This window comes from Manis pentadactyla, chromosome 9, assembly GCF_030020395.1.
Source record: "Manis pentadactyla isolate mManPen7 chromosome 9, mManPen7.hap1, whole genome shotgun sequence".
Taxonomy (NCBI): domain Eukaryota; kingdom Metazoa; phylum Chordata; class Mammalia; order Pholidota; family Manidae; genus Manis; species Manis pentadactyla.
Genome location: NC_080027.1, coordinates 31431574 through 31456279, shown reverse-complemented (window position 1 = coordinate 31456279; position 24706 = coordinate 31431574). Strand labels below are relative to the sequence as shown.

The 24706-nt window shown below is 36.8% G+C and overlaps 1 protein-coding gene across 17 annotated transcripts in view; it reads right to left on the bottom strand.

Annotated features, from left to right (window-relative positions):
* Positions 1–24706, bottom strand: part of DLG2 (discs large MAGUK scaffold protein 2) — a 1919888-nt gene that overhangs the window by 503951 nt on the left and 1391231 nt on the right. For all 17 annotated transcript variants that reach the window (XM_057507175.1, XM_057507177.1, XM_057507176.1 and 14 more), the window contains one exon: positions 4252–4421. In XM_057507175.1, coding sequence (XP_057363158.1) covers positions 4252–4421 — 170 coding nt within the window. The remainder of the gene's footprint in view (positions 1–4251; positions 4422–24706) is intronic.

Here is a 24706-nt window from a genome sequence, read left to right as displayed (position 1 = left end):
TTTTAAAGAAGTGGAATGAGTATGTGCTGTGCTGCTTTTCTTCATTCAAATTTTAGCTAATTACAATAATAAAAAGAGTAAAAATAGTATAAACATATATATTGAGTATTTATAATTATTATCCTGAAAATAGCCTTCTGAATTAGACACTCAAACTATATTTTTCAGATGAGAAAGGTGAGGCATAAAGAGGTTGACATGCTTGCTCTAGGTCCCATAGCTACTTAAAGATGTCCAGGAATGTCACCTTTGCATATGTGGCTTCTCTAATGATTGAATTACATACATTATAAATGGTTATTAGTATAGTGGCTTCTACAACCAGTGTATTTTTGTAGTCATTTTCTCTTCTTGCACAAAGGTGAGAGCTACAATCCTTACTACACTTTCAGTTTGTACTGTTACAGATCTCTCTCTCTCTCTCTCTCTCTCTCTCTATATATATATATATATATATATATATATTTGAAGAAATTAAAACAAATGATGTTTAAAAACATTTAAAAAAATAATGGAGGAGAAGTGATGAAAGTGTTTGCTAGACAGACTTTACCACTTTTTGATTTTTTATTAAAAAAATAAGGTGGCTAAAATAAAGCCACAAACAAGCCTACCTTTGGATATTAATAAAGCTAGAGCCTTTAACATTTTCAGTTTTAGAACCTGGCCTTAAATTAACTGTATTATCCTTAAGCAACAAGAACATCTTAAAAGAGGGCATCTCATTTCTTATACACGTTTAGGCTTCTTTGGTTTAGGCTACAGAAAGGAATCATAAACACATGTTTCAATTTTACAGCTCTTTCGAAATTATGACTTAGTGTGTTCTTGGGAAAGTAACTAGAAAGACTTGTATTTAAATCTATTTCATGGGATACCACATGAGCACTTCAGATTTTCTCCTTTGTGATTTTTTTGGTTGCTTGGCAAATCTAAATGGATTTGCCTAATCACTCCTTCCTATACATAATTACCCCATTTTTTTTCCGCTCAATTGTCCACAAACAGATACTCCCAGCTGCTCCCCGTGACCTAATCTATAACCATGAGGTCAGGAAAATTTTTATATACTGTGAAGAAAGATATTTTAAATCAGTAGTGCATATTGTCCAAATAACTCATTACTGAAATACATGGCCATAAATTATCAGCTAGAAAATTCTAGCTGACTGTTGGAAAGATCAGCACTGCTCTGAAGACAGAATCCCATACATCAAAGGTCATCTCTGAATTAGTAATTTGTACAACATATAAAATAAACATAAGGGTATGGAACTGGAAAACTAAATGGAATTCTACCACAAATTATTTTTTCAAGAAATCCCTTATTACATCTGTATCACCAGGAGGAACTACACTGTTAATCTTCTGTCCTATGTAAAAACAAACAAAACCAAAAACAATCCTCAAGCAAAAAACAGTCAGGGTATGAAGACTGTCTCTAAAATAGATTTGGTAAATGCTTTCAACTGTTCAAAATAGCTGAAGTAGCCATGTTCATGATTTTTATATTAAAGATGATTGATGAGAGAAAAGTCAATTGTTCAGAAATTACCCCAACCCCAGATATTTAACAAAATATAGGGAACATTCAGAATATTAATTTGACAGGGTTTTCAGACAGATGTGCCTCTATGAGAAATCCTTTTCTGAGGCACCACAGGTTTCCAACATGTCCCCAGGTGAATTCCTAATCTCCCCATGGGGGTTCCCCCCACAAATTTCCCCATCTCACAATGGCACTTCCACCCATTCTGCTGCTCAGTTAGAAAACTAATTTCATTCTTGGGCATACCCACATCTAGATTATAAATAAGTGGCATCAATTATATGTCTAACATAGAACTTGACTCCATCTACCTTCTCTGCCTTCTCCAAGTAACCCCTGACTGAGCTCCGCCCACACTCTTGCTCCCTTCCATGCATTTCGCCATTGTAGCAGAATGATCTGAGAACAAGTTGGATCATGTTACTCCCATGCTGACAATTTTGCACTAATTTCCCATTGCACGTGAAATAAAATAAAACATCTTTAAATATGGTTGACAAAGCTGTGGGTAATCTGGGCTCTGCTTACCTTGACAATATCATTGCATTATGACAATTCATTATCCTATCATTAAGATGTGGTCAAAACTGGCTTCTGCTAGTGCCTAGAGGTATCAAGATCTTTCCAGTATTAGGGTCTTCATATACATACGTTTTTATTTCTGCCTGGATGCCTCCTCTTCTCTTTACTGGCTAACTTCTATTTCTATTTCAAGTTTTAGCTTAAATGACACTTCCTTGACCTTATATTCAAGTTTTTAAATGCATGCATAGCATGTTTTCCAATTTACATTATAGGTGTTTTCTATACCAGACTATAATCTTGAGCAAAAACTATCTCTATTTTCTTTGTGAATCCCCATTGTCCAGCTCTGTGTCAGGTACATAATAAATACTTAATAAATATTTGTTGAATCATTGAAGGACTAAACTAATGAACACATCCAGGTAGCTCCGTATTTTACACAAACATTGAGGCCAGTTAGCCCAGTTGACTACAGCTTTGATGCTTATTCTAGAGCGCTCCCAGGTGCTCAAGGATGGGCAAATAAGGACCTGTAGACACATGTTAAATTTAAAATTCTCTGAGGTATTTTGACCCTCCTGATTGAGTCACATCTTCCTCTTTGTTCAATTGGAATCATAGCTCAAGTTACATCACAGAACTGATTTCATTCTGTCTTGCATTAAAGTTAGTTGACTTTACGTATCTCTCTCTCATTAGAACCTTCTGATTCTTTCATAAGAATCACATATGATTCATCTTCATCCTCCCTGGTGCAATGAGAGTTTCTTTAAATGTACCACCATTCAAAAATAAGAATGATAAGGTGCCAAATGAAGTTAAGATTGCAAGGTATCATCAGATTTACTGCAGAATCCGATTTAATTATTTGATTCAAGGCCCTAGGACAGGCATTAGGAATTTAAACAATAACTAAACAGTTTCTTTCCCTGTAAATCAATAATATATATAGGGAAACAAATATCTATCAGTGATCTCTGTCTGTTCACAGTACAAAAAAGTATGACCGATTCAACATAATCCCCACAGGATCACCAGGCTCACAGCCCTCGATAGGGATTTGGCGAGTCTGATTTCAGGGATGTAAGGTTAGCTCCAACAGTTGCCTGATTCTTGTGTCTCAGTAGACCCAGCTCATCACCCATATGTTGTGTACTCTCGTTGGGTTATTGCATGGTATTCCTAGTGGATTAATGCACACCCATCCTCACTTCCCCCTCTCTGTGTCCCAGGACAATTCCTGTTCTACCTCTGGCTCAAAGGAGAAAACACGTAAACTAGCCAGAAGGGGCCCTAGTGCCAAAGACAGAGATTCAAAAAATGTGTTCCTGAGAATATTGCATTTTGACTATTAATTCCCTAGAACCTGTGAGTGCCCTGCTGAGCAGCCAGAGGTCATCCAGGGACGTGCAGCTCGCTGGAGGCCTGCTAATGGACGGTCATGCTTTGCTGAGCACTTTCAACTTGTATTTGCCTTCTGGTTGTGCTGAGTCATTGCTGATAACTGAATTGTAGAAATAGCTACATGTTATTTATATACAGTATATCTTTTTATATACAGTATGTTATTTTGTTAGCTTTGAAGCACCTTGCAAATATGATTTTAGTAAATACAAAAGGTAGAAAGTCTTTTCTTTTGTACTATCACTGTGGTGTGGAATTGCTTTACTTCTTTCCTTTTTTTTCCCACAGATTTAATGGTCATTTTTAATGCATTTGAATTTAGTCTGTGAGGGATCTTTGAGTATTTTCATTACATTACCGAACAGGTACAGCAAAGGCTGTAGCAAAAACTACTAGAAATATGTATATATAGAGCTAATATTTGTTGGGTAGATACTTTGCCAGCCAGTATAAAAAAAAATTAGAAAGTATTAACATGCCAATCAGGTTATCATGGTCCAGTAAGATTAAAAATTTATATTGAAATATAAATGGTTATAGTTATTGTTTACAAGGATATGGCTACATAAATCTATCATTTTCTTTTCATATTTAGAGTTTTGATTTCTTTGACCATCTGTTAAAACCGCTACTGCAGGATTTCATATCTCCTGGGAAGCACTGAATGTTGGAAGATAAAAGAAAGGCATACATCGTAGGTGGGCTATGGCATACATTTGAGCCAAATAGTTTGTCACGGGTGTGTTCTTGTGAGTCATCTGTGATTTTATTACCTTTAGGCCCTTTGAACAGTTTGATTTCCACAACAGTCTCCAAAATGGGCCGTCTTCTACGGACATACAGCCGAACGATCGACCCTGCTTCTTTGAGGGCTTCTACCGCTTTGCTGTGGGAAACCTCTGACACGTCGACCTCATTCACCCGCAGGATACAGTCATTGACCCTGAAAGAAGGAAAAAGACACGCAGGTCAGGCGTACTTTAAAGGACAGTATTATGGCTCTCCAACCTTACGATGCGGGGAAGCAGAGGACAAGTGATTTAAAAATGTTTACACTTGGAAGGAATGCTTCAAATGGAAAAATTCAAGAAAACCTTGAACTCCTTAGCCTTCCCAAATGGACACTATGGGTCAGGGCCCTTTCCTGAGCTACCGTCTATTCTGACGGATGACATCCCATGCGGTGTAGCTGTGTTAGGAATGCTAGGTAGAAAGGTAGACACGAGCCACTGGAAAAGGGAAGATAAGGTTCCAAGAGAAAGCTCCACCCCAGAAAAGGTTCAAAGAAAAAGCCGCACAATCTCCACTCCGGTAGGGATCCCATGTAAAGACAACAATGGCTTTGCAGGGAGACAAACTTTCTTCCTAGCCAGATCCCAATGGGGCACAATTGAACGGAACTGAGAACTGCCCCAATCACACATCAGCATGGGGAAGGCCATGCTCACAGAGAGGGATGCCCATATAGAAAGACCTGTAAATCAAATAACCCTAACTTGTCAGTCAAAGAGTCACCTGCTAACTGGAATGCAATATATAAGCCTTCTGCCTAAAAGACTGAGGCCTTTGTCTATCTTGACTCTGGCCCACTCCTCGCTTGGAGGGTATTCAAAGAAAACTTTTGCTCTGCTTTGTTACAGTATCTCTACTTTCAGTTCTTTGTTGAGGCTGGGACAAGAACTGAGAAGAACAAACTCAACCCCTAACAGATGAAAGGACACATATTTTAAAGACTCCATCAGTTACATCATTATTTTGGTTGGTTTCCATTGGTTTGACTGAGGGTTACAATTTGAGTGGTTCTCAGAATTTACTACCATGAACCAGGTAGACATAGCAAATGTAACCTCATAATTTTTAATAAATTCTTAACTTACTACTTAAAAAGTAATATGCAGTTATTTTAGAAAACCTGAAAAATATAGCCATGTAGAAAACAAATACATATACATGATTTGATCATCTAAAATAAAGCTGTTAGCTTTTTGGAAAATAATCTTCGTGTGTGTGTGTGTGTGTGTGAGTGTGTGTGTGTTGTGTGTTTTCCCTTAAGTTCATTTCACAGTATTATAGATATTGAAGCTCAGGTTTCACAAAAGTCAAAGAAAATATGAGATAATACTTGACCTAGGTATTTACTTTGAAAATTAAGAATAATGGCAAGTTCAACATTAAACTTTACTTTTTTGCCACTTTCTTGTGGGAAAGAATAATTTGACTCTTCCATAAAGCTTTCCAGGTAGCTTTTAGTTATGTGGCCATAGACTTCAAGTCCCTTTTATATTTATGATAATAATTAGTAAAAGTATCTATAATGGTTAAGCGTATGGGCTGAGACTAGAAAGATTATTTCCCTCCCTCTGAATATCCATCTTAGTATTCCACATCTCAGTTCACGGTGTCGCTTAGAGTAAAAAACATAAGGGGCTATCCTTGTCTGACTCCTCTCTCCCTCCACCACTACCACATAGTCAGCTCTATCTGTAATCTATCCAAGTTTCTTTATCCCCATTGCTACCATGCTGGGTGAAGGATACATCAGCTCTCACAAGGATTACTTCCACAGCCGCCTACCTACTCGTCCTAGATGCTCTCTTGTCAACTTTCAACCTACTCTTTGTACAGTGGCCAGGGTAAAGTGAACATGATTATTTGCTTACCTACCTTCTATTTCCCATTTCCTTCTTCCAAACAGTGCTCAATTTTGTTGAGGGGATCTATTCCTTAGCAAATATGGATGAAAGAGTAAGTCTAAGTTCAAACTTCAGGCTCTCTATTACATAAGCTTACAAGTATCAATAATTTTCTTAACTTCTCAGCCCTATGTTCTCATCTATAAATAGATACAATAGTTATACCTACTATAAGGACTTTGGGGGAAGATTAAATGAGATAATGTACATATAAGTCTTTAGCAAAGATCTTGAATATAATAAGCCCCTTACATGGTTATTATTGGTAGCAGGGCAAATCTGTTGATTTATAATATTCTTAACTATTGGATCTTTTCCATAATCTTGTGGAATAAGACTTATTATCCACATTATAGAAAGGAGAATTGTTCCAAGTGGTTAAGTTCTTTGTCTACAGCTGTTAGCAATTTGGGTAGAGAATTAGTTATGATCTAGGTCTTCCTATTTCAAAATATGTGCTCTTTCCTCTTAGGCCCACGTATATATAATGTGATGAACAGTTCTGTCTATGTTGTGCACATCAATTCAAAAGTATAACACTGGTAGTGGAAATATTAAATGAAGACATGAGAATAATTTTCCTATCATTTTTGTCCATAACTTTTCTATACCTGTTTGAGGAGTTAAGATATAGAAGCTCTTGTCTCAAGGAGAACTCTCATAAGCCTCAAAATCCTGAGATATGGAACATTTCATTTATTAGGATTTAGTGATGTTATTTCATCATAACAGATGCTATGGCTTTAATAGATTTACACATACATTTTCTCTGACTAACAAAAACAAAAACCCCACAGAAAACTACCAATTAAAATAGATTTGAGAATGTAGGCATATGGGTGCCAGCTACCCTGTAGCAGCTGGTCCTTTGAGAGTGGGTAATTTTGTCATCTCATGATAATGCAAACACACAATGTTTACCATCACCCTATGCCTAGAATATTAATCATATCTTAAAACACTGCTTTCCATAGAAGGGAGTGGCTGCTGACATTTAAAAAAAAAACATGGATGCTATATCTATTCAAACTCCACTAATTTTTTTCTTCTTTTTGTATACAGTGGAATCCTTAATTGTCACTTGCTGGGTGAGGAAATCACAGCCGAAATCAGATGGCTTTTCCTGAACATGTAGATGAAACAGGCAACTTTAGTTCAGTGAAGAGCACCAGACTGATGCGCAGTCCAGAGGCTTGGATTTGAGGCCCAGCTGTGTATCAGCTGTGTGTCATTGTCATGCCTCTTTAAGTCTTTGAACTTGAGTTTGCATGAAAAGAGAGTAAGCATTCCCAGAGCTGGCGAGAGCAGTAGGTGATGTGTATGGATGTATGTGTGATCTGTAACAGAGCCCACGTGTGAGAGGTGCAGCTATTGATAGGTGAGTCAAAGATGCCATGCTCAGTAATTTATTGAAAGGTGAACAGGATGGAATTTGAAGTTGTTGGTAGGATTACTATGTGGCATATCATTCTAGGCACTTATTGGCTCATACTTACACCATTTATGAAGCACTGATTCTCATTGTACATACAATAAAATCTACTGAGAAGGAAATGGTGTTGGGGACAAAAGTGCTGGGCACACAAGACAGGGATGAGATTCAAAGCTGGTTGTATCTTTTTCTGGAACTTATGATGATACAAAGTTACTCAAAGTTGGTTTTTTTAAGTAAAAAGTTGAGGGTGTAAGAAGTTGACATTCAACTTTTCAAAATACGGAGGAAAGAATATTAAGCCAAAGTAGGGCACTCAACTTCCCTTACACCCAAGCTCTTGAAATGGCATCTGGCTAGAGGGCCAGAGTTGTTTAAAATTGCTTTGCTTTCTCCACCAGTAGATAAACTTTGTGGGTACAGCCACAACGTATATGCCTATCACTAGCTTCAAATTCAAATAATATTTAGTCCCTAAAAAAATGCAGCCTTTATCATATTTCTGCACCATTGCATTAGAAATCCACTTGCATACACATTTCCTGCCCAATCTACCCATGTAATTAAGCTGATGGTTTCACTCTTTTAATGCTTGTTATTTCAGATATAAGTCTATAATATTCATTCTATGAACCAGACTTGTCCATGAGATTAAATAGTTAATTTGAACATTCTCCTAGTTTCTTTTCCATTATGATGCTCGTATATTCCCTTCAGAAAACATCGTAAAAACAAAAAGACACCATTATTAACATGTCCACAGAATCCCACCTAAATTTTGCACTAAACAACTGGATATTCTGGAACATGGCATAGCATCACTGAAAAGTCAAATAATTACTTACCAAGTTTTTTGTCCCACTTTTAAGATATAATTTAATGTAATATATAATATCTATTCTTTTGTAGGTATTAAAGTAGGTTCTGTTGTAAAATAAGGTTTGTGATTTTATGTATTTTTAAGGATATTAATTCATTAAAAATAATCATCAAATCTTTGTGTTAAACTTTAAAAATTCCTGTTTATTATGCATTAAAAAATACTGGAAGGAAAGATAACAGTTTCAGCTCTGGTTCCCTGTAGATGTAGAGATTATGAGTGTTTACTTCTGTGTGTTTTCCCAATGTTCTATAATGGTCATATATCACAGAAGAGAATCTAAAAACATGGGCTTGAGAGTGTTGGCCATACAGAGATACACCTGGGATTTTGCCCCAGCTCTGGAATTTAGGAGCTGTGTGATTTTGAGCAAGTCCCTTGATGTCTTGAAGCCTCAGTTTCTTCATCTGAAAACAAGGATACTGAGACTGTTAGATGAGATAATGCCTCTGGAATACTTAGCACAATGTCTGACAAGCAGTAAGCTATTACAGTTGCGAAAAAGAGACAAGAACCATTTGCATAGGAAAGGATGTGAAGTGACTGTAGTGGCGGAAAAAGGATAATCAAGAGAGACAAAGCAGAGAGAGCTGCAGTCAATATTCCGAAAGGGTTTTTGAAATTTTTTATGAGAAAGGGAGGAAGAAAGAGATGCATGGGATTTGGGGGAAGAAAAATGCCAAAATAAATCTTTTTAATAAACCCTGTTTCATGGAGTGTAATGTAATTTCCCTCTCATTTTACCTATCCTCCAGGAAAAGTCTGTTGTTTTGATATAACCTGTACCATTATAGAAAGCTGCTAAAGATTAGCACACTCAGCAGATTTTCCACTACCTCTTGTCTACTCTGTTGTAGCCCCACTCCACACATCTAGCCATACCCAGCCACGCTCAGCCCCTCTCAAGGCTTCATTCAAAGGTAGGCTGTAGATCACAGAGTCTGTAACTTCACTTTGAAGCAGTTATCAGTTATCATGGGGCGTTCCTGAATTGCTCATTATTATCTCCATTCAGTACGCCTCTTTGGTCAAATAGGTGAATTAATTACAGACCAAAGGGCCACCTCATGGAGAAACCTGATCAATGTTTAATGTGCTGGATGAAATGCAGTAAGACATCATCAAATGGAAAACGCTAGCTGGGGAATTACATAATATTCACTTAAAGAGAATAATCAATCCCTTAAAAAAAATCAGAATCTGTTTAAAAGGAATAACTCCATAGATTTTTATGTGAACTATAAGGAGACTAGAAAAGCTCTGAAGCTTAATGCAGTATAAAGATCTTATTTTTCTTTTATTCCTAGAGTCGCTAAAGGTAGGTTAAGAACAAAGAATAGACAATCAAAACTTAATTTAAGAAAAGGCAGTTGCATTATGCTAGCATATGAGAAAAGGGGAAAACAGTACAATACACACACATACAGAGAGAAAGAGAGAGGGGGAGAGTGAGCTGCTGACCTGAATGCCTAACGTCATTTTGACCTTTTCTAATCTTAATAACGTCTGCCTGCTCTCTTCCTGTGCCTTCCCATGGAGCCTAGGTATATGTTCCCTGAGGACCTTTAAAGTCCAGCACCAACTAACTTTCCTCCTTGCTGAAATTTCTCACCTTAAAAATCCATTTACTTCATTGACCTCATTAGGTGCTATTAGTCCATTAAAACTGAGAATAAAAGAAGAAAAATCCGCCTATTGCAACAGTTTCCTAGAAAAGGAAAAGGACTAATGTTTTGGAAGCATCAGATAAGTGCTGGTGTAGTAATTAATATTTACTAGGCCTTTCTCTCCAGCAGATAATGTACATGGCTGCAGGGGGAATGATACATTCACACAGTTTATTCTGGATCACTTGTTAAGTTCGGCCACTTTGAAATTTAAACCGTGAGATTCGGAGGTTCTGCCTGAACAGAAGAAACAGAAGCTTAAAAGTTAATATCAGGGGACATTTTCTCCCATGTGGACTGTGAAATGGCAAAAGCTTATCTGTGAGAAGATGAGGAATGAAGCAGATAACTGGAAAGAAGTAATAAGGGCTTCAGACAGAGGGAGGGATCCTCCTGGACCCCCCCCAGTGTTTCTGTCCATGGTTGTCCTTCCCAGGGCTTAGTGGTCCAATTCATCCTTGAATGGGAGAAGATATTCCAAGTGTCCTTCTAACTTATTTCTCTTTTTGATTAAATAAGCTCAGGTGGAGCTCTATGACTTGCCAACAGAAATTTCTAACTACCATAGGCAGACTTTGCGAAGAGTAGTTTGTGTGTTACCTCCTTTAGCTGTTGTCCATTTTCCTTTTACTACTTAACTCGAATTTATCTGGTCTTCTGGGAAGTCATCCTGACTCAACTGGCTTGTCCAGTGTCCCCCTACTAGGTAGCTAATCCAAGATATTAATAGGGTTACCAGGCATAGCAAATAAAAGTATAGGCTAACCAGTTAAATTTAGCTTTTGTATAAAGCAATACTAATAATCTGATAAATACTCTTTTAAGTGTAAATATGTTCTATGTTATGTTTGCAATATACTTACATTAAAATAATTACTCGTGTTTCTCTGATATTCAAATTCAAATTTAGTAAACACAGTATTTAAAAAACCACTGAGCTATGCTTATTGTACTGAATTATAGTCTATGCCTTATTCAAATGGTTTAATGCTACACACAGAGTTGGAGACATATGCATGATATTCTATGTATATATGTTTTAATCTGAAGAGAAACATTGAAAGGTAGATGTTGCTTTCTTTATTTTCCAACAGAAACTGAAACTCAAAGAGGTTTATAATGGCAGTGAGTGGTGTAGAGGTAATCTCAAAGCTCATGCACTGGTCCGTCTATACTTCTATGGTGTGTTAAAAATAATTCTGGGACTTACTTAAGGGCCATTCCTAACTATTGACCATCAGTAGTATTAGGATCATACTGGAAGGGTAAAGCCAAGCCAAATGAAATCCAGATCAATGATTCTCAAACTGTAGAGTGCCTTAGAGTTACTTGGATAGCTTATTAAACTGCAGATTGCTGGGCTCCGTCGCCAGAGTTTCTGATTCAGTGGGTCTCGAGCAGGAGAGAGGATTCACCTCCCTAACAAGCTCCGGAAATGCTGGTCTGGGACCCTTCTCCAAAAACCACTGCCCTAGGATTTGAAGCGTCACTCACTCGGCTCATGTGCGCTTCATTCTAATATTAACAGGAGTACACAACCTTATGCACGTTCAACTAAATGGAATAAAGGTCCCGAGCTCTGACTCTGGAGCCAATTCTCTCAACGTTGTAGCTTCATATTATTTGTAATGAGGTGTCCAGGGGAATCTGGACCAGGAGACCACAGCTGCCACACCAAGAAGCTGCATATGAGAGTCACTTTCCAGCACTTGTTTTCTGTCTGATACTCTTCTCCTTCAGCAGAGGCCATCTGATAGCCACTTCATTCTTTTAAAAATAGGGCTTCTGCTCTCGTCTCTAATTCTGGGTGAGAGTAACTCGGGTTTATGATCCATAGAAGTCATCTCCTACCGTGAAAGTACTGTTTTTCTCTCTCCATTTGCCACTTCATTTCCCTTATATAAAATGCTTGCAGGATTCTCTGCAGCTGTCATCTGGGAAAGATCACAGCTTTCCACAAAGGGGGAAGAAATTGGCCGTTTCAATGTCAATGATTGGTCTTTTGGCACTTTCCCAGGAAAGCAGAGGCCAGTAACAAATCTTGAGCCAGGTAACTTAGTGAGTACAGCATGGAAAAAAGGCAGTGAAGGAGGATTTCCAAAGAAAAGGAACATATGATTGGAGATTACTTGGCCCACTCTGTGCAATACTCTGTCCACAGACAGAATCACACGTCAACTTCTGTGAAATGATGTCCTAGTATCTCCCATCTGGATTACTGCAGTAGTTTCCTAGCTGGTTTTCCTAATGCTAGGTTGATCCTAGCATAAGCCCAGCTTCAAATTCCTAAAGCAACCCTATCATCATTTCCTCTCCCCTCAAAATTCATCAAGAGTTACTTCTGCTATATAAAATAAAAACTGATTTATCTTTGTATTACTAGGATCTGGCACACAGTTGTCACTTAAGAATGGATGAACATCATTGAAGAGACTCATATCTGGCCCCTTTTTCTCATGCCTCTCCAACTTCACATCCTTACTGTCCCGAGAACATAACAAACTCACTCCTGCCTTTGCATTTTATTTCACGGCATTTTCTGCCTCCCAAAGGCCTAGCTAAGACTGGCCTCATTCAAGGACAAACCCACACTCCATAGCTTCATGAAATATTTCCTGATCACTCAATTCCTCATTGCCTATAATGCCTGAAGTACAAAACCATGGTAGATTCTCATCAAAAAGCTATAGATTTATTTGGTACCCCTGAAGAATCTAAAGGCGAACACTACACATTAAGAAATATATTTTAAAATGTTGGATTTGATTTCCTGTTTTCCTTCCTCAAATCAACTCCACTTCCAGAAGCAGATAGATATGAATCAATATACATGAAATTCATAATGATACACATCATTGTAATTCAATTTGGCTTTATGATATTGATGAACATTTCAGTGAAAAGTCGAGAACTACAAGGAACATGGTGTGGTACAAGAATACTGGGCTTTAAACCAGATGTAAATTCTAATCCTGATTCTGCCACTTTCCAGTCAAGTAAGTCATTTATTTTTCTTCTTCTTGGCATTTAAATTGAATGCATTTTGTTAAAATTCTCTTCTAGCTCTAGTTCAAGGTCAGCTCATTCTGGCCCCCAGCTCTACTTGGAAGGCTGGAGCACACTAAAAAGGAGCAGAATGCCAAATTATCCTTATATCCTCCCAGTGGACAATGCTGCTCTTTTTATTCTCTACCAAGGTAAATCATTGCATCACCAAAAATAGGGAGTTCTCCTCTTTTAGTCACACACCCAATCTATCACAATTTTTTTTTTAGTTTAAGATTTTTCCTTAATCCTCACTTATCCAACCTAAGATCTGGCCCTTACTGTCAATCACCTAGATTCTGGAGAAAAAAAAAAAAGTAACTAATCTTTTTTGCCAGCTTTGATCTTTATAATCCTTCTTCCAATTTATTGTAGAATGGTGTTACTGAAATATAACTTACTGCTATATTCCCCTATTTAATAGTTTTCAGTTGGTCTTCATTGCCAACAACAGATTGCAAACATTTAAATATTCTGAAACCAAGGAAGTACTTTGTTCAAGTGAACTTTGACTCAGAAGCTACATAATGTATAATTGCTTGTATATAACAAAGGCAGAGTTTCTGCAGTTTCTGCACTGAGGAGGGGAGGACATCAGAGCACAGCCCGATGAAAAGTCCTCCTCTGTGACCCTCCCCAGAGGGCTCTGAGAAATCCCTGAGAAGTCAGGGCTCCATGTACACATGAGCTGGTGAGTACTGACAGAAATCCAGGGCAAGCCTTTTCTCCACCGCAAGTGCCCTGGTTCCAACCTGTGTCTGCTGAAGTCAGTATCTTTCTGTAATCCACATAAAGGCTTCCTAGTGGCCAGGGGAAGCATTACTGACAGGGCTCCGTGGAACTTGAATCCACCTGCCTTTTTGGGTACAACCCAAAGGCCCTCACGCAACACACCAGTATTTCTAGTCTCATTGCTCTTCACCTCCCCAGCCCACTGCGTGGCTATATCATTTACTAGTCTTTCTTTAAACATCTGCCTGGAAAAGTCATCTCCACACCCCATATTTGCGTGAGTACCTTACCAATCCTTTAAGACTAATGCCTGTTCTGAAGTAGCTGTACAATCTAACATGGAAAATAGAAAAACAAGCTATGATTCAGGATGTTAAGCACTACAGCAAGAGAGATACAGCATGTCCAGGAGAACCTATCATGGAAACTTCGCTGTTTTAGGGAGGCCGAGGAAAACTTGGAGCAACTGAGGTGGCTGAGATCTGAAGACCACACAGAAGTTAGCCTGGTGAATAAAGAGAGGGAGATGTGCTCCAGGGATAACTTACTTAGTGGCTGGTGAGGTGAGGAGCAGAGAGCAAGTACTGAAGGCCCTTGTAAATTATGTTAAGGAACTGGACTTGAACCTAAGGCCATTGTGGGGCTTAAAGCTAGACTAGTGTTTCAGAACAAGCTCTCTAGGTAGTGTGGAGATGCAGAGACTTAGTTATATTTTGGGGGTGGAGTTAGAGTAGAGGAAAACAAAGATTGTAATAATAGGATGTTATGTGATCCTGATAAAAGCTTTGGTGGCCTGGAGTAGAGAAGTGGCAGAGGCAATCAGTGTGGAGAAAAGGAAACAAATGGGAGGGCTGATGAGAATCTCCCAGATGTGCTGACAGATTAGATGTGGGAGGGGAGGAAAGGAGGAAACCCTTTGTTTAAATGTTTATCTCCACCTATAAACCATGAGTCAATTGAGAGAAATCCTGTCTTATTCATTCTTGTATCTTGTGTGCCTAGTGTGGTGCCTATCACTGACTGTATGTTTGATATATAAATGAACAGATTTTAGAAGTGGGGAAGTTAGTCACAACAGCTTTGCTGCCAGTATGGATAATTTTTTCCTACCCTTTTCCAATGACCTTGTCACATGAGAATGCTATGTGTTCACATGTCATCTTGTTTCTCCTGCTATAAATATAATCAACTCAAATGTAATCATACTGGGAAGTAGGTGCTCATTCACAGGCACATTTCCATTTGCATTAAAAAAATACTCCAGTGAGAAGGCAAGTGTGATCAACAAAGAAAATTTTAAGTATTAGTTGAGAGATATAACATATTTAATATGCACAAACATGCACATTCAACCAATATTTATTGAGCCCCCACAGTGTCTGTCGGGGGGATTGTGTAGGTGCTGAGGATACAGCGGTGAATGAGATGGCCCCTGATGTAGGCGATGGGAAGGAGGAGATTTACAAGAAGAGCCCGAATCACATCACTGGGACAGCAGCCTATGTCACTTACACAGGAGACTAGTTCTAATTTATGCACATCTTTTAATCTTTAGTGTTGAAGATTTAATTTCAAGCTTTTGTTTATTATTTTTATGATTAATTCTTGGAGCTCTATTTCCATAGAAAGAGAATTGAACCATAAGCAAGAATTCAAGTATACCAGCTGTGGAAAACTGCTTTTAATCTTGACCCTTATTTTGAACTGTTCTTCACTTACATAAATAGAAGAGCTATGTCCTAATGTTCCCCCCATGGAAAGTGTGCAGTATATTGCAAGCCAACTGATGTTCTGTCCACCTGCACTTATGCAGAGCAAATCCATATTATTTGATGGTGAGTGGTTTCAGCTGTTTATGAGATTTACTTAAGAGAAAATTTTCAACATCTTGAGATTCTTTAAATTATAAATACTAAACCTCACAGTAAGTTCATTGGTTGTGACAAAGAAACAATTTTCAGTATTTGTACAGTTCAATAACGAATAAGATACCTGTATAGTTAGTTCATTTGTTTTCTCATCTATTTTATCTCTCTCCACTAAAATGTAAGCTCTATGAAGAAATCCTATCCTTAATTTCCTCGTTTTTTTTAATCACCAGTGGCTGGTACAGCTCCTAACACAATGAGGCCCCACCACCCACCCAGTTTTCCTTGTTCCTTTACTTCCCTCATCCTCCATTTCTAATCCATCAGCAAGAGCAATTGTTTCAAACTCCAAAATATATCCTGATCCATCCCTTTCTCTCCATTTCCACAACTATCACCCAGGCCAAGTCAACACCACTTCGACCTGGGTGTGTTGGCTCACTGGCTCTACTCCTGTTCTCTGTGATACATTCTTTACACAAAAGCCAGTGTCCCTAATTTTAACATTTAAATCAGATGGTGTTACTCACCCTTTCTTACATTCTCCAACCTCTTCCTTGTCCTCTTCACACTAGCCACAAGGCCCTACTTCCATTTCTAATATGTGCCCAGCTCAATCCTGCCTTAGGTCATTTGCACTTACTGTTCTGTCATCTTTGAAAGTCTTTTTCCTTATTTTTGTTTGGCTTTTGGTCATTACCTTTGGTCATTAAGATCTTTTCTTAAATGACACCTCCTTGGGGAAGCCTACCTTGGTCACCCAAATTAAAGTAGCCACCAAGTAGTCATCCTAATCATTCTGCTTCATTCTCTGCATAGCACTTATTACTTATGATATTTTGGATATTTGTTTTTTTTCTGCCCAACAGACAGAAATGTAAGTTCCTCAGAGCAGGACTCTTATCTTGTGGACCATTTTATTCTTAGTGCCTAGGACAGTCACAAGATGACAGCAGGCACTCAATAAATTGAATACCAAATAAATTTATGAAATAAGGGACAAATGAATAAATAGTAGTTCTACCTAGCTTGGATTGGACCTGGCAACAATAAAGTATATACAATTTTGCTATCCAGATTTGAATTCTTATAGCTCTAGCTTGAAGACCTTCTTAAATTCAAACCCATAATTATTAGAATTATTTAGTATTGGCAAAGACTGTGAGTAATTTTCTATATAGCAGATAATGCTAAATTGCCTGGAGGTAGTAATTTTCAAGGATAGATGATTAGTGATTCTGTTTTTTGACCTTTTCTGAGTTAACAATAATCAGCTGTTACTGTTTATGTGATTTCATAATACCCATATCCCTCATCTCTTCCCAGAATAAATCATATTTCACAAGATAAATCCAAACTAATTTTGTGATGAAACACACCTTAAGACTACTGGTGATATTCTGTGATTTCATAAAATCAGATCTGGAGCTCCCTGATTTAATGGTTGAACTGGTGTGAGTCAATGATATGCTTCGTTCCTTGTATTTGTTCTCAGCTGTGGAGGAAAAGTTCAGAAGTCTGGGGATGGTAGCCAGAAGGGTTAGGGGCATGAACAAGAATACTTTTGTTCACAAATATCTTCTTGTTTTCAGTAATTGGGTTTCATTTAAATTAATAATTTTCTCTTTTGAAATACAAAGAAACCCAGAAACCTATTTGTGTCTGTCATCCACACATGCATAACTGTCTATGTAGAAAATGGAACTTTGTTTTAGAGCATGGGTAGAGCAGGGGACTCTATGAGAGGTGATTTCATGAAATAACTTGTTAGAGGAGGCACCAGGACAGCAGAGAGAAGCTTCCAGAAGATAAAGGTGATCGGAAAAAGGTACAAAAAGTAAAACCACACATTTCCTAGGACTTCTGTAGCAACAGTGTAGTGACCTCTGGGAACAGTGTTTATAAAACACTTTAATAATATTACAATATTACCTGTTTCATTCTTAAAGCCTGGAAATATACCATGTAGATATTTCCACGTTTCAAGTGGAAAAACTGAGGATTACACTAATTAGGTAATTTACTCAAATTCACAGCAGATAACAGAAATAAAAATTATACATTTGTCACATGGCTGCTGGTCTTGTTTTCTTGCCATTTATCACTGCTGTCTATGCATTTGTCATTTGGTCCTTTTGTTACAATTGTCTGGAAAAACGTTCATCCTAACTGAACCTAACCCTTCATCCTCTTCATTGCATCTTCCAGAGCAACTGAACACTGAAGTTCTGGAGAAAATCCAGAGATGATGGGAATCACTATAAATTCATGATCTCTGAACACCCTGGTCATTTGGCTATCCCTTGTTCTGCACTGATAATCTCCAAACTCTTCCTTTCCTAGGTCACTGCCAGCGCATAGTTTGCTATATACTTCCAAGACAGAAAAAGGAGCCATCTGATGAGAAGTCCCTAAATTTATTATGCCAGATTTATTATACATAACTCCATGTAAATTCATGCTCTCCTCTCTCTTCCTATTACAATGGAGGAAATGTCCCTTCTGATACCAAAGGTCCATCAATTCACATTTTCTTACACACTTTACTTGATCATTTAATATCTTTATATCCTGCATCTTGAAACCCAGTTTCTCTACTCGACCCATGCTCTGAACATTCGAACATGGTACCTCCTATCTTTAGGAAGGGTTTCTACTTGACATCTCCCCTTGGCTACTGTTCTACCTCTTACTTCTTCATAAGCCAAGTTTATCAAAGGAATGTTTACAGACACTGTTTCTTCCTTTCCAATTTCTCTTTATCCCATTCTAATATGAGTCCCTTCACAATTCCGCTTCCAAGAAAAACAGAACATGTTTCTACTAAATTTATCAGCAATCTAGTTTTGGCCAAATCAAATGCAATCTCTTTAGTCCTCTCTTAGTTGATCTTACAATGATGTTAGGGCCAGTTGCTTACTCCTTCCTTGAAGTACTTGTCCTGATTTCTGTGACTTGCCTGCTTTTCTTCCTGCAACTGATTACTTATAGATCTTCATACTTACCCAAACAAGAAAAAAACAAAACTATGCTGTTTTGCATGCCTTTGACATACAATTTTTTCATCATGAATTTAAATATTAGCAAAATGTATAATTTCTGGCCTATTGTGAGTTGTAAAATTCTATTTTCAATTCTTCATGAAATAATGGTTACATCATCAACTTAAGTGTATGTAGTAGAATGTAAATATATATTGATTTGAAATTCATGATCACCAATTTAATTTATAAATTAACAAGTCTTTGAGCAGTTGGAAATTTTACCTTGTTTTTTTTCCCTTTGAACTTATGTTTCATTCACTCCCTCAGTTTTGTCCTAACATATATATGTTAGAACATCTTAGATGGATCACTCTAATACACTCATATGAAACAAAAATGCATGTATAAATATAAATCATATTGTTTTCAAATTTCCTTCCTATATGACTCTAAATGGTGTTTTTCTTTTTTTCTGGACTGAATTATTATGATGATTATTAATAGTAAACAATTGATCAAAATAACCTAAATATATTATCAGATGGCTTCACAGGTGAATTCTACCAAACATTTAAAGGAGTTAATGCCTGTCCTACTAAAACTATTCCAAAAAGTTAAAGAGGAATGGAAGCTTCCAATTTCATTCCATGAGGCCAGTATCACCCTGATACTGAAACCAGACAAAGACAGTACAGAATAATAAAATTACCAACATCCCTGATGAACATAGATGCAAAAATCTTCAACAAAATGTTAGTAAACTATTCAAAAATACATTAGAAAGTTTATTCACCATGACCAAGTAGGATTTATTCCAGGGATGTAAGGATGGTTCAATATCTGTAAATCAATTAAAGTGATACACCACATTAAAAAAGGAAGGATAAAAACCATATGATGATGGTTTCTCAATAGATGCTGAAAAAGCATTTGAAAAAATCTGACAGCCATTCATGATAAAAATGCTTAACAACCCAGGTAGAGAGTGAACATACCTAAACATAATAAATGCCACAAATGACTAACTGACAGCTATTATCAAAAATTGAGAGCTTTTCATCTAAGATCAAGAACAAAACAAGGATGGCCACTCTAACCAATTCAGTTCAGCACAGTACTAGAAGTCCTAGACACACCAATCAGATGAGAAAATGAAGTAAAACGCATCTAAATTAGTAAGGAAGAAGTAAAATTGTCACTATTTGCGGATTATATGATACCGTATTTAGAAAACCCTACAGACTGCACTGAAAAACTAATAGAATTAATAAGTGAATTCAGTAAAGTCATAAGATACAAAATAAAAATACAAAAATCTCTTGTGTTTCTACATGCAAATAATGAACTAACAGAAAGAGAAATTAAGAAATCAATTCCATTTGCAATTGCATCAAAAGTAATAAAATATATAGGAATAAATTTAACCAAGGAGGCGAAAGAACTATATTCTAAAAACTGTAAGGCATGGTGAAATAAACTGAAAAAGACACAAATAAATGGAGAGCTATTCTGTGCTCATGGGAAGAATTAATATTGTTAAAATGGCCATTCTGGCAAAAGCAATCTATAGATTCTATACAATTCCCATCAAAATAAAAATGACATCTTTTAAAAAATAACTGAGCAAATAATTCTAAAATTTGTATGGAACCTTAGGGACCCCAAAGAGCTACAGCTATTTTGAGAAATAAGAACAAAGCTAGAGGTACAATGTCCTTATGTCTCAAATATACTATAAATTTATAGTAATCAAAACAGTATGCTACAGCACAAAGAAAGATCAGTGGTACAGAATAGACAGTCCAGAAATAAACCACACTTATATGGTCACTTAATATGCAACAAAGGAGCAGCAATATACAATGGGAAAAAGATAGCCTTTTCAATAAATGGTGCTGGGAAAACTGGATAGCTACATGCAAAGAAATGAAACTGGACTACTGTCTTACAACTGACATAAAAATAAAATCAAAGTGGATTAAAGAGCTAAATATAAGACATGAAATCATAAAAATCCTGGAAGAAAACATAGACAGTAAACTCTTAAAGATCAAAATTAGTAATTTTTTCTGGCTATCTCTCCCTATGAAAGGGAAACAAAAAATGAACAAGTGGGTCTACATCAAACTAAAAGTTTCTGCACAACAAAAGAAACAAAAATGAAGGTAATTCAACAAAATAAATAGGTAATCTACTGTACAGGAGAATATATTTGCAAATGATATATCTGACAAGGGGTTAATATCCAAAATATATAAAGAACTCATACAATTCAACATGAAAAACCCCCAAATAATCTAATTAAAAAATGGACAGAGGATCTGAATAGACATTTTCTAAATAAGACATATGGATGGCCAAAAGACACATGAAAAGATCTCAAATATGCTATCAAATATATTCAACATCACTAATCATCAGGGAAATAAATACAAATCAAAACCACAGTGAGATATCACCTCAAACCAGTCAGAATGGTTAATATTAAGAAACAAAAACAAAAACAAGAAATGACACGTTGGCAAGGATGTGGAAAAAAGAGAACGCTTGTACAATGTTGGTAGGAATATAAACTGGAATGGTCACTATGGAAAGCAATATGGAAGTTTCTTAAAAAATGAAAAGAAATACAACATGACCCAGCAATTGTACTTTTGGGAATTTACTCAAAGAAAACAAAATCACTGATTCAAAATGATATATGCACCCTATTTTTATTGCAGCATTATTTACAATAGTCAAGATATGGAGGCAGCCTAATTGTCCATCAATAGACAAACGTATAAAGAAGACATGGCACATATATACAATGGGATATTACTCAGCCATGAAAAAGAATGATACCTTGTGATTTGCAACAATATGGATGGGCCAAGAGGGTATTATGTTAAATGCAGTAAGTCAGACAGAGAAAGAAAAATACCATATGATTTCACTTTTATGTGGAATCTAAAATCCAAAAGAAACAAACAAAAAATAGACTCAAAAGCACAGACAACAGAGTAGGGTGGGGATGATGGGTGAAATAAGTGAAGGAGATTAAGAGGTACAAACTTCAAATTATAAAATAAATTAGTCACAGGAATGGAAGTACAGCATAGGGAATATAGCCAATAATTTTGTAATAGCTTGGTAGTGACAGATGCTAACTACACTTACTGTGGTGTATACATTACTAAATGTATATAATTATGTATATATATATATATTTGTCATAAAGTATATAATTGTCAAATGTGCATAATTGTCAGATCACTATGTTATACATCTGAAACCTATATAATGTTGTATATCAACTATATTCTAATAAAAAAAGTAAAAGAAACCAGAATAACCTAAATATATTATGAATTTCAATCTATAAATCTAAGACAAAAAAAATGCAATTGTACTGGGGATTCATTTCTTAATGGAGTGAGTGAAACTTTAAAAAATTAGCTCATGTTTCCACTGATGAATACGAATTAAGGGTAGGATAAGACAAGATTCAGAATTCCTATTTTTTATTTCTACAAACTTAAGTGCTGAGAAAACTTGTTCACAGAAACAAGTAGATAGGAAAGACAACTTTGAATTCCTTCCAAGTAATGTGCCTCAGATCCAGTTATCTATCATTAAAACTATTTTAATAATCTATCCAATGACAATTGCTTTTCAATTTTACTAAGAGCAAAGATGGGAAACCACATGACTTAGAGAAAGGATTAAGTACTCAATCATTAGAGCCACTGAATTTCTCATCCTGAGCAACAATATTTCAAATTGTTCCTTTATATATCTACCAGTAAAATAACACTGTTAAATATAGTAAAATAGTTCTAAATAGTAAATAGTAGTATAAATAGAAACATTATAGGATTTGGGGTGGGCAAGCCATATACATTTCTTTTGTAAAACAGGAGAAAAACATTTGTAAATGGAAAAGTTGTGAAGAAGCATAAAGTTGCAGGCTACTTCTTGGGTGGGTCAAATTGAAGTTATGGAAATTAAGTCCCATGAGTCTATCCATATACTCTTAGAGGTAGGCATTATTCAAATGAAAAACTTCCAGTTTAACCTACAATAAAAGGAATAATTCAAGACTTAGTCCTTGGCCCTCTTGTCTTTTTGTTCTATACCAAGGCAATCTCTTAATTCTCTTGGCTTTAAAGATGCACAATTATGTTCCAAGAAGGATATCTCAGTTCCCAATCTTTATATTCAACTGCCTATTTGATATCTCCAGTTGAATCCCTCATAGGCATCTTAAACTGAACATTGTCCAAAATGGTACTATTAAACTTCCAATTTGGGATTCTACCATTCTTTACCAGTTGTCATGTTCCATAGTTCAAAGTCATTCTGATAATTCCAGATGATGAACTTCATGAAAACAAGGATGTTGCAAACCCAACACCCGATATGGGGCTCGGGACAGGAAGGCATTGATGATTTATTTGAAGGAATACAAGCTCCCCTCACAATCCACTCCAATTAATCACTATGACTTACCAAGTTTACCCCTTAAATGTATGTCAAAATCTGTCCACTCTCTGAGTCTTTTTGCCAGCATCTTAGTCCAGGCACCATCATTTGTCACCTGAATCTCTGCAATAGCTTCCTGAGCTGCTCTCCCTGCATGTATTGTCGTCAGTCAAGCCAGACTCCCAGCAGTCAGAGTGGTCTTTGTGGGTAACATTTAGTTCAGCCATTTTCTTATTTAAAAATTCAAGGTTTCGTGTTGCTTTCAGAAGAATAAAGAACAGGTATTTACTAAGGCACAGAAGGCTCTCTGCCTGCTTGCTCCTGTCCACCGCTCCATTTTCTTCGTGTGCCTGCCCGCCCTCCCTCACCAGCTCTAAGTCCAGTGGTCCCCTCCCTATCCTTCCTCAGGGCCGTGGGCATGTTCCCTCTGCCTGAGGACTCCTCCAGCCCTTTTCACTTGGCTAGCACTTACCCTTTATATCTTAGCTTAAATATCTCATCTCCACAACGCTTGCCCTGGATCCCCCGACTAGATCAGGTCATGCTGCTACAGCCTTTCACAGTTAATGTACTTTCCTTTCATAACACTCATTTTAACCCTGAATTTATGGTTACTATGTGGACTGCAAGCATAGATCCTGTTTGTTTTTTTTTAAATTTCCTGCCCTATTTCCTGCTCTGAGTGCCTGAGATATAGCAGAATACTCAGCAGATATTTAATGGATAACAAAAGTCTGGAAGTAAAATGGAAGACTCAGGATCAGTTTAATAAATACTTGCTTTACTCCTTATGTTTGTCACTTCACTTAATTTCCCAACTTCAGTAACTTGTCATAGGACCAGATGACAGTGATACCAGCTCACTCAAAATCTCTTACCCCACTACCGCGAAAATCCACAAACTACCTCTTCTCACTCCCCACATTCAAACAAACGTGGCTTCTCCCGTTCCTGTTTCTAACTCAGATTTGCATGTTTGATGTCCCAATCTGACTGCCAGAGAGGTGGGAATGCAGAGGAGATGAGTTTATGGCAGATAAACAGCTCTGGTGCTTTCACAGCCAGCACAGTGGGGTGCTTTTAAATGCAGCTGTAAATCATATATATATTTTATATATACCTAGGATAACAAATATTCAAGAGTTTATATTCATGTTTTAATACAGATGTGAACAAAGGCAGCTAATAATTCCTTCTTTAATGTATTTTCTGAAAAGGAAGCATTCTTTTTTCTTCTTCCTACTGGTCTCCTTTTCTCATTAATAATTTACTACTAAATAAGACTATAATACTTAGAGGAGTTAATGGAAGGTAGAAGTAAAAGTGAAATGAAACTAACATTTTAATTATTAGTAGGGTATTGTGGACTATAAATTGTGGCCCTGACATCTGTGTTCTAAATACCAGACTAACTTGTGTATCTAAAAATGACTGGGCCAAATTCAGATAACACATGGGTCTTT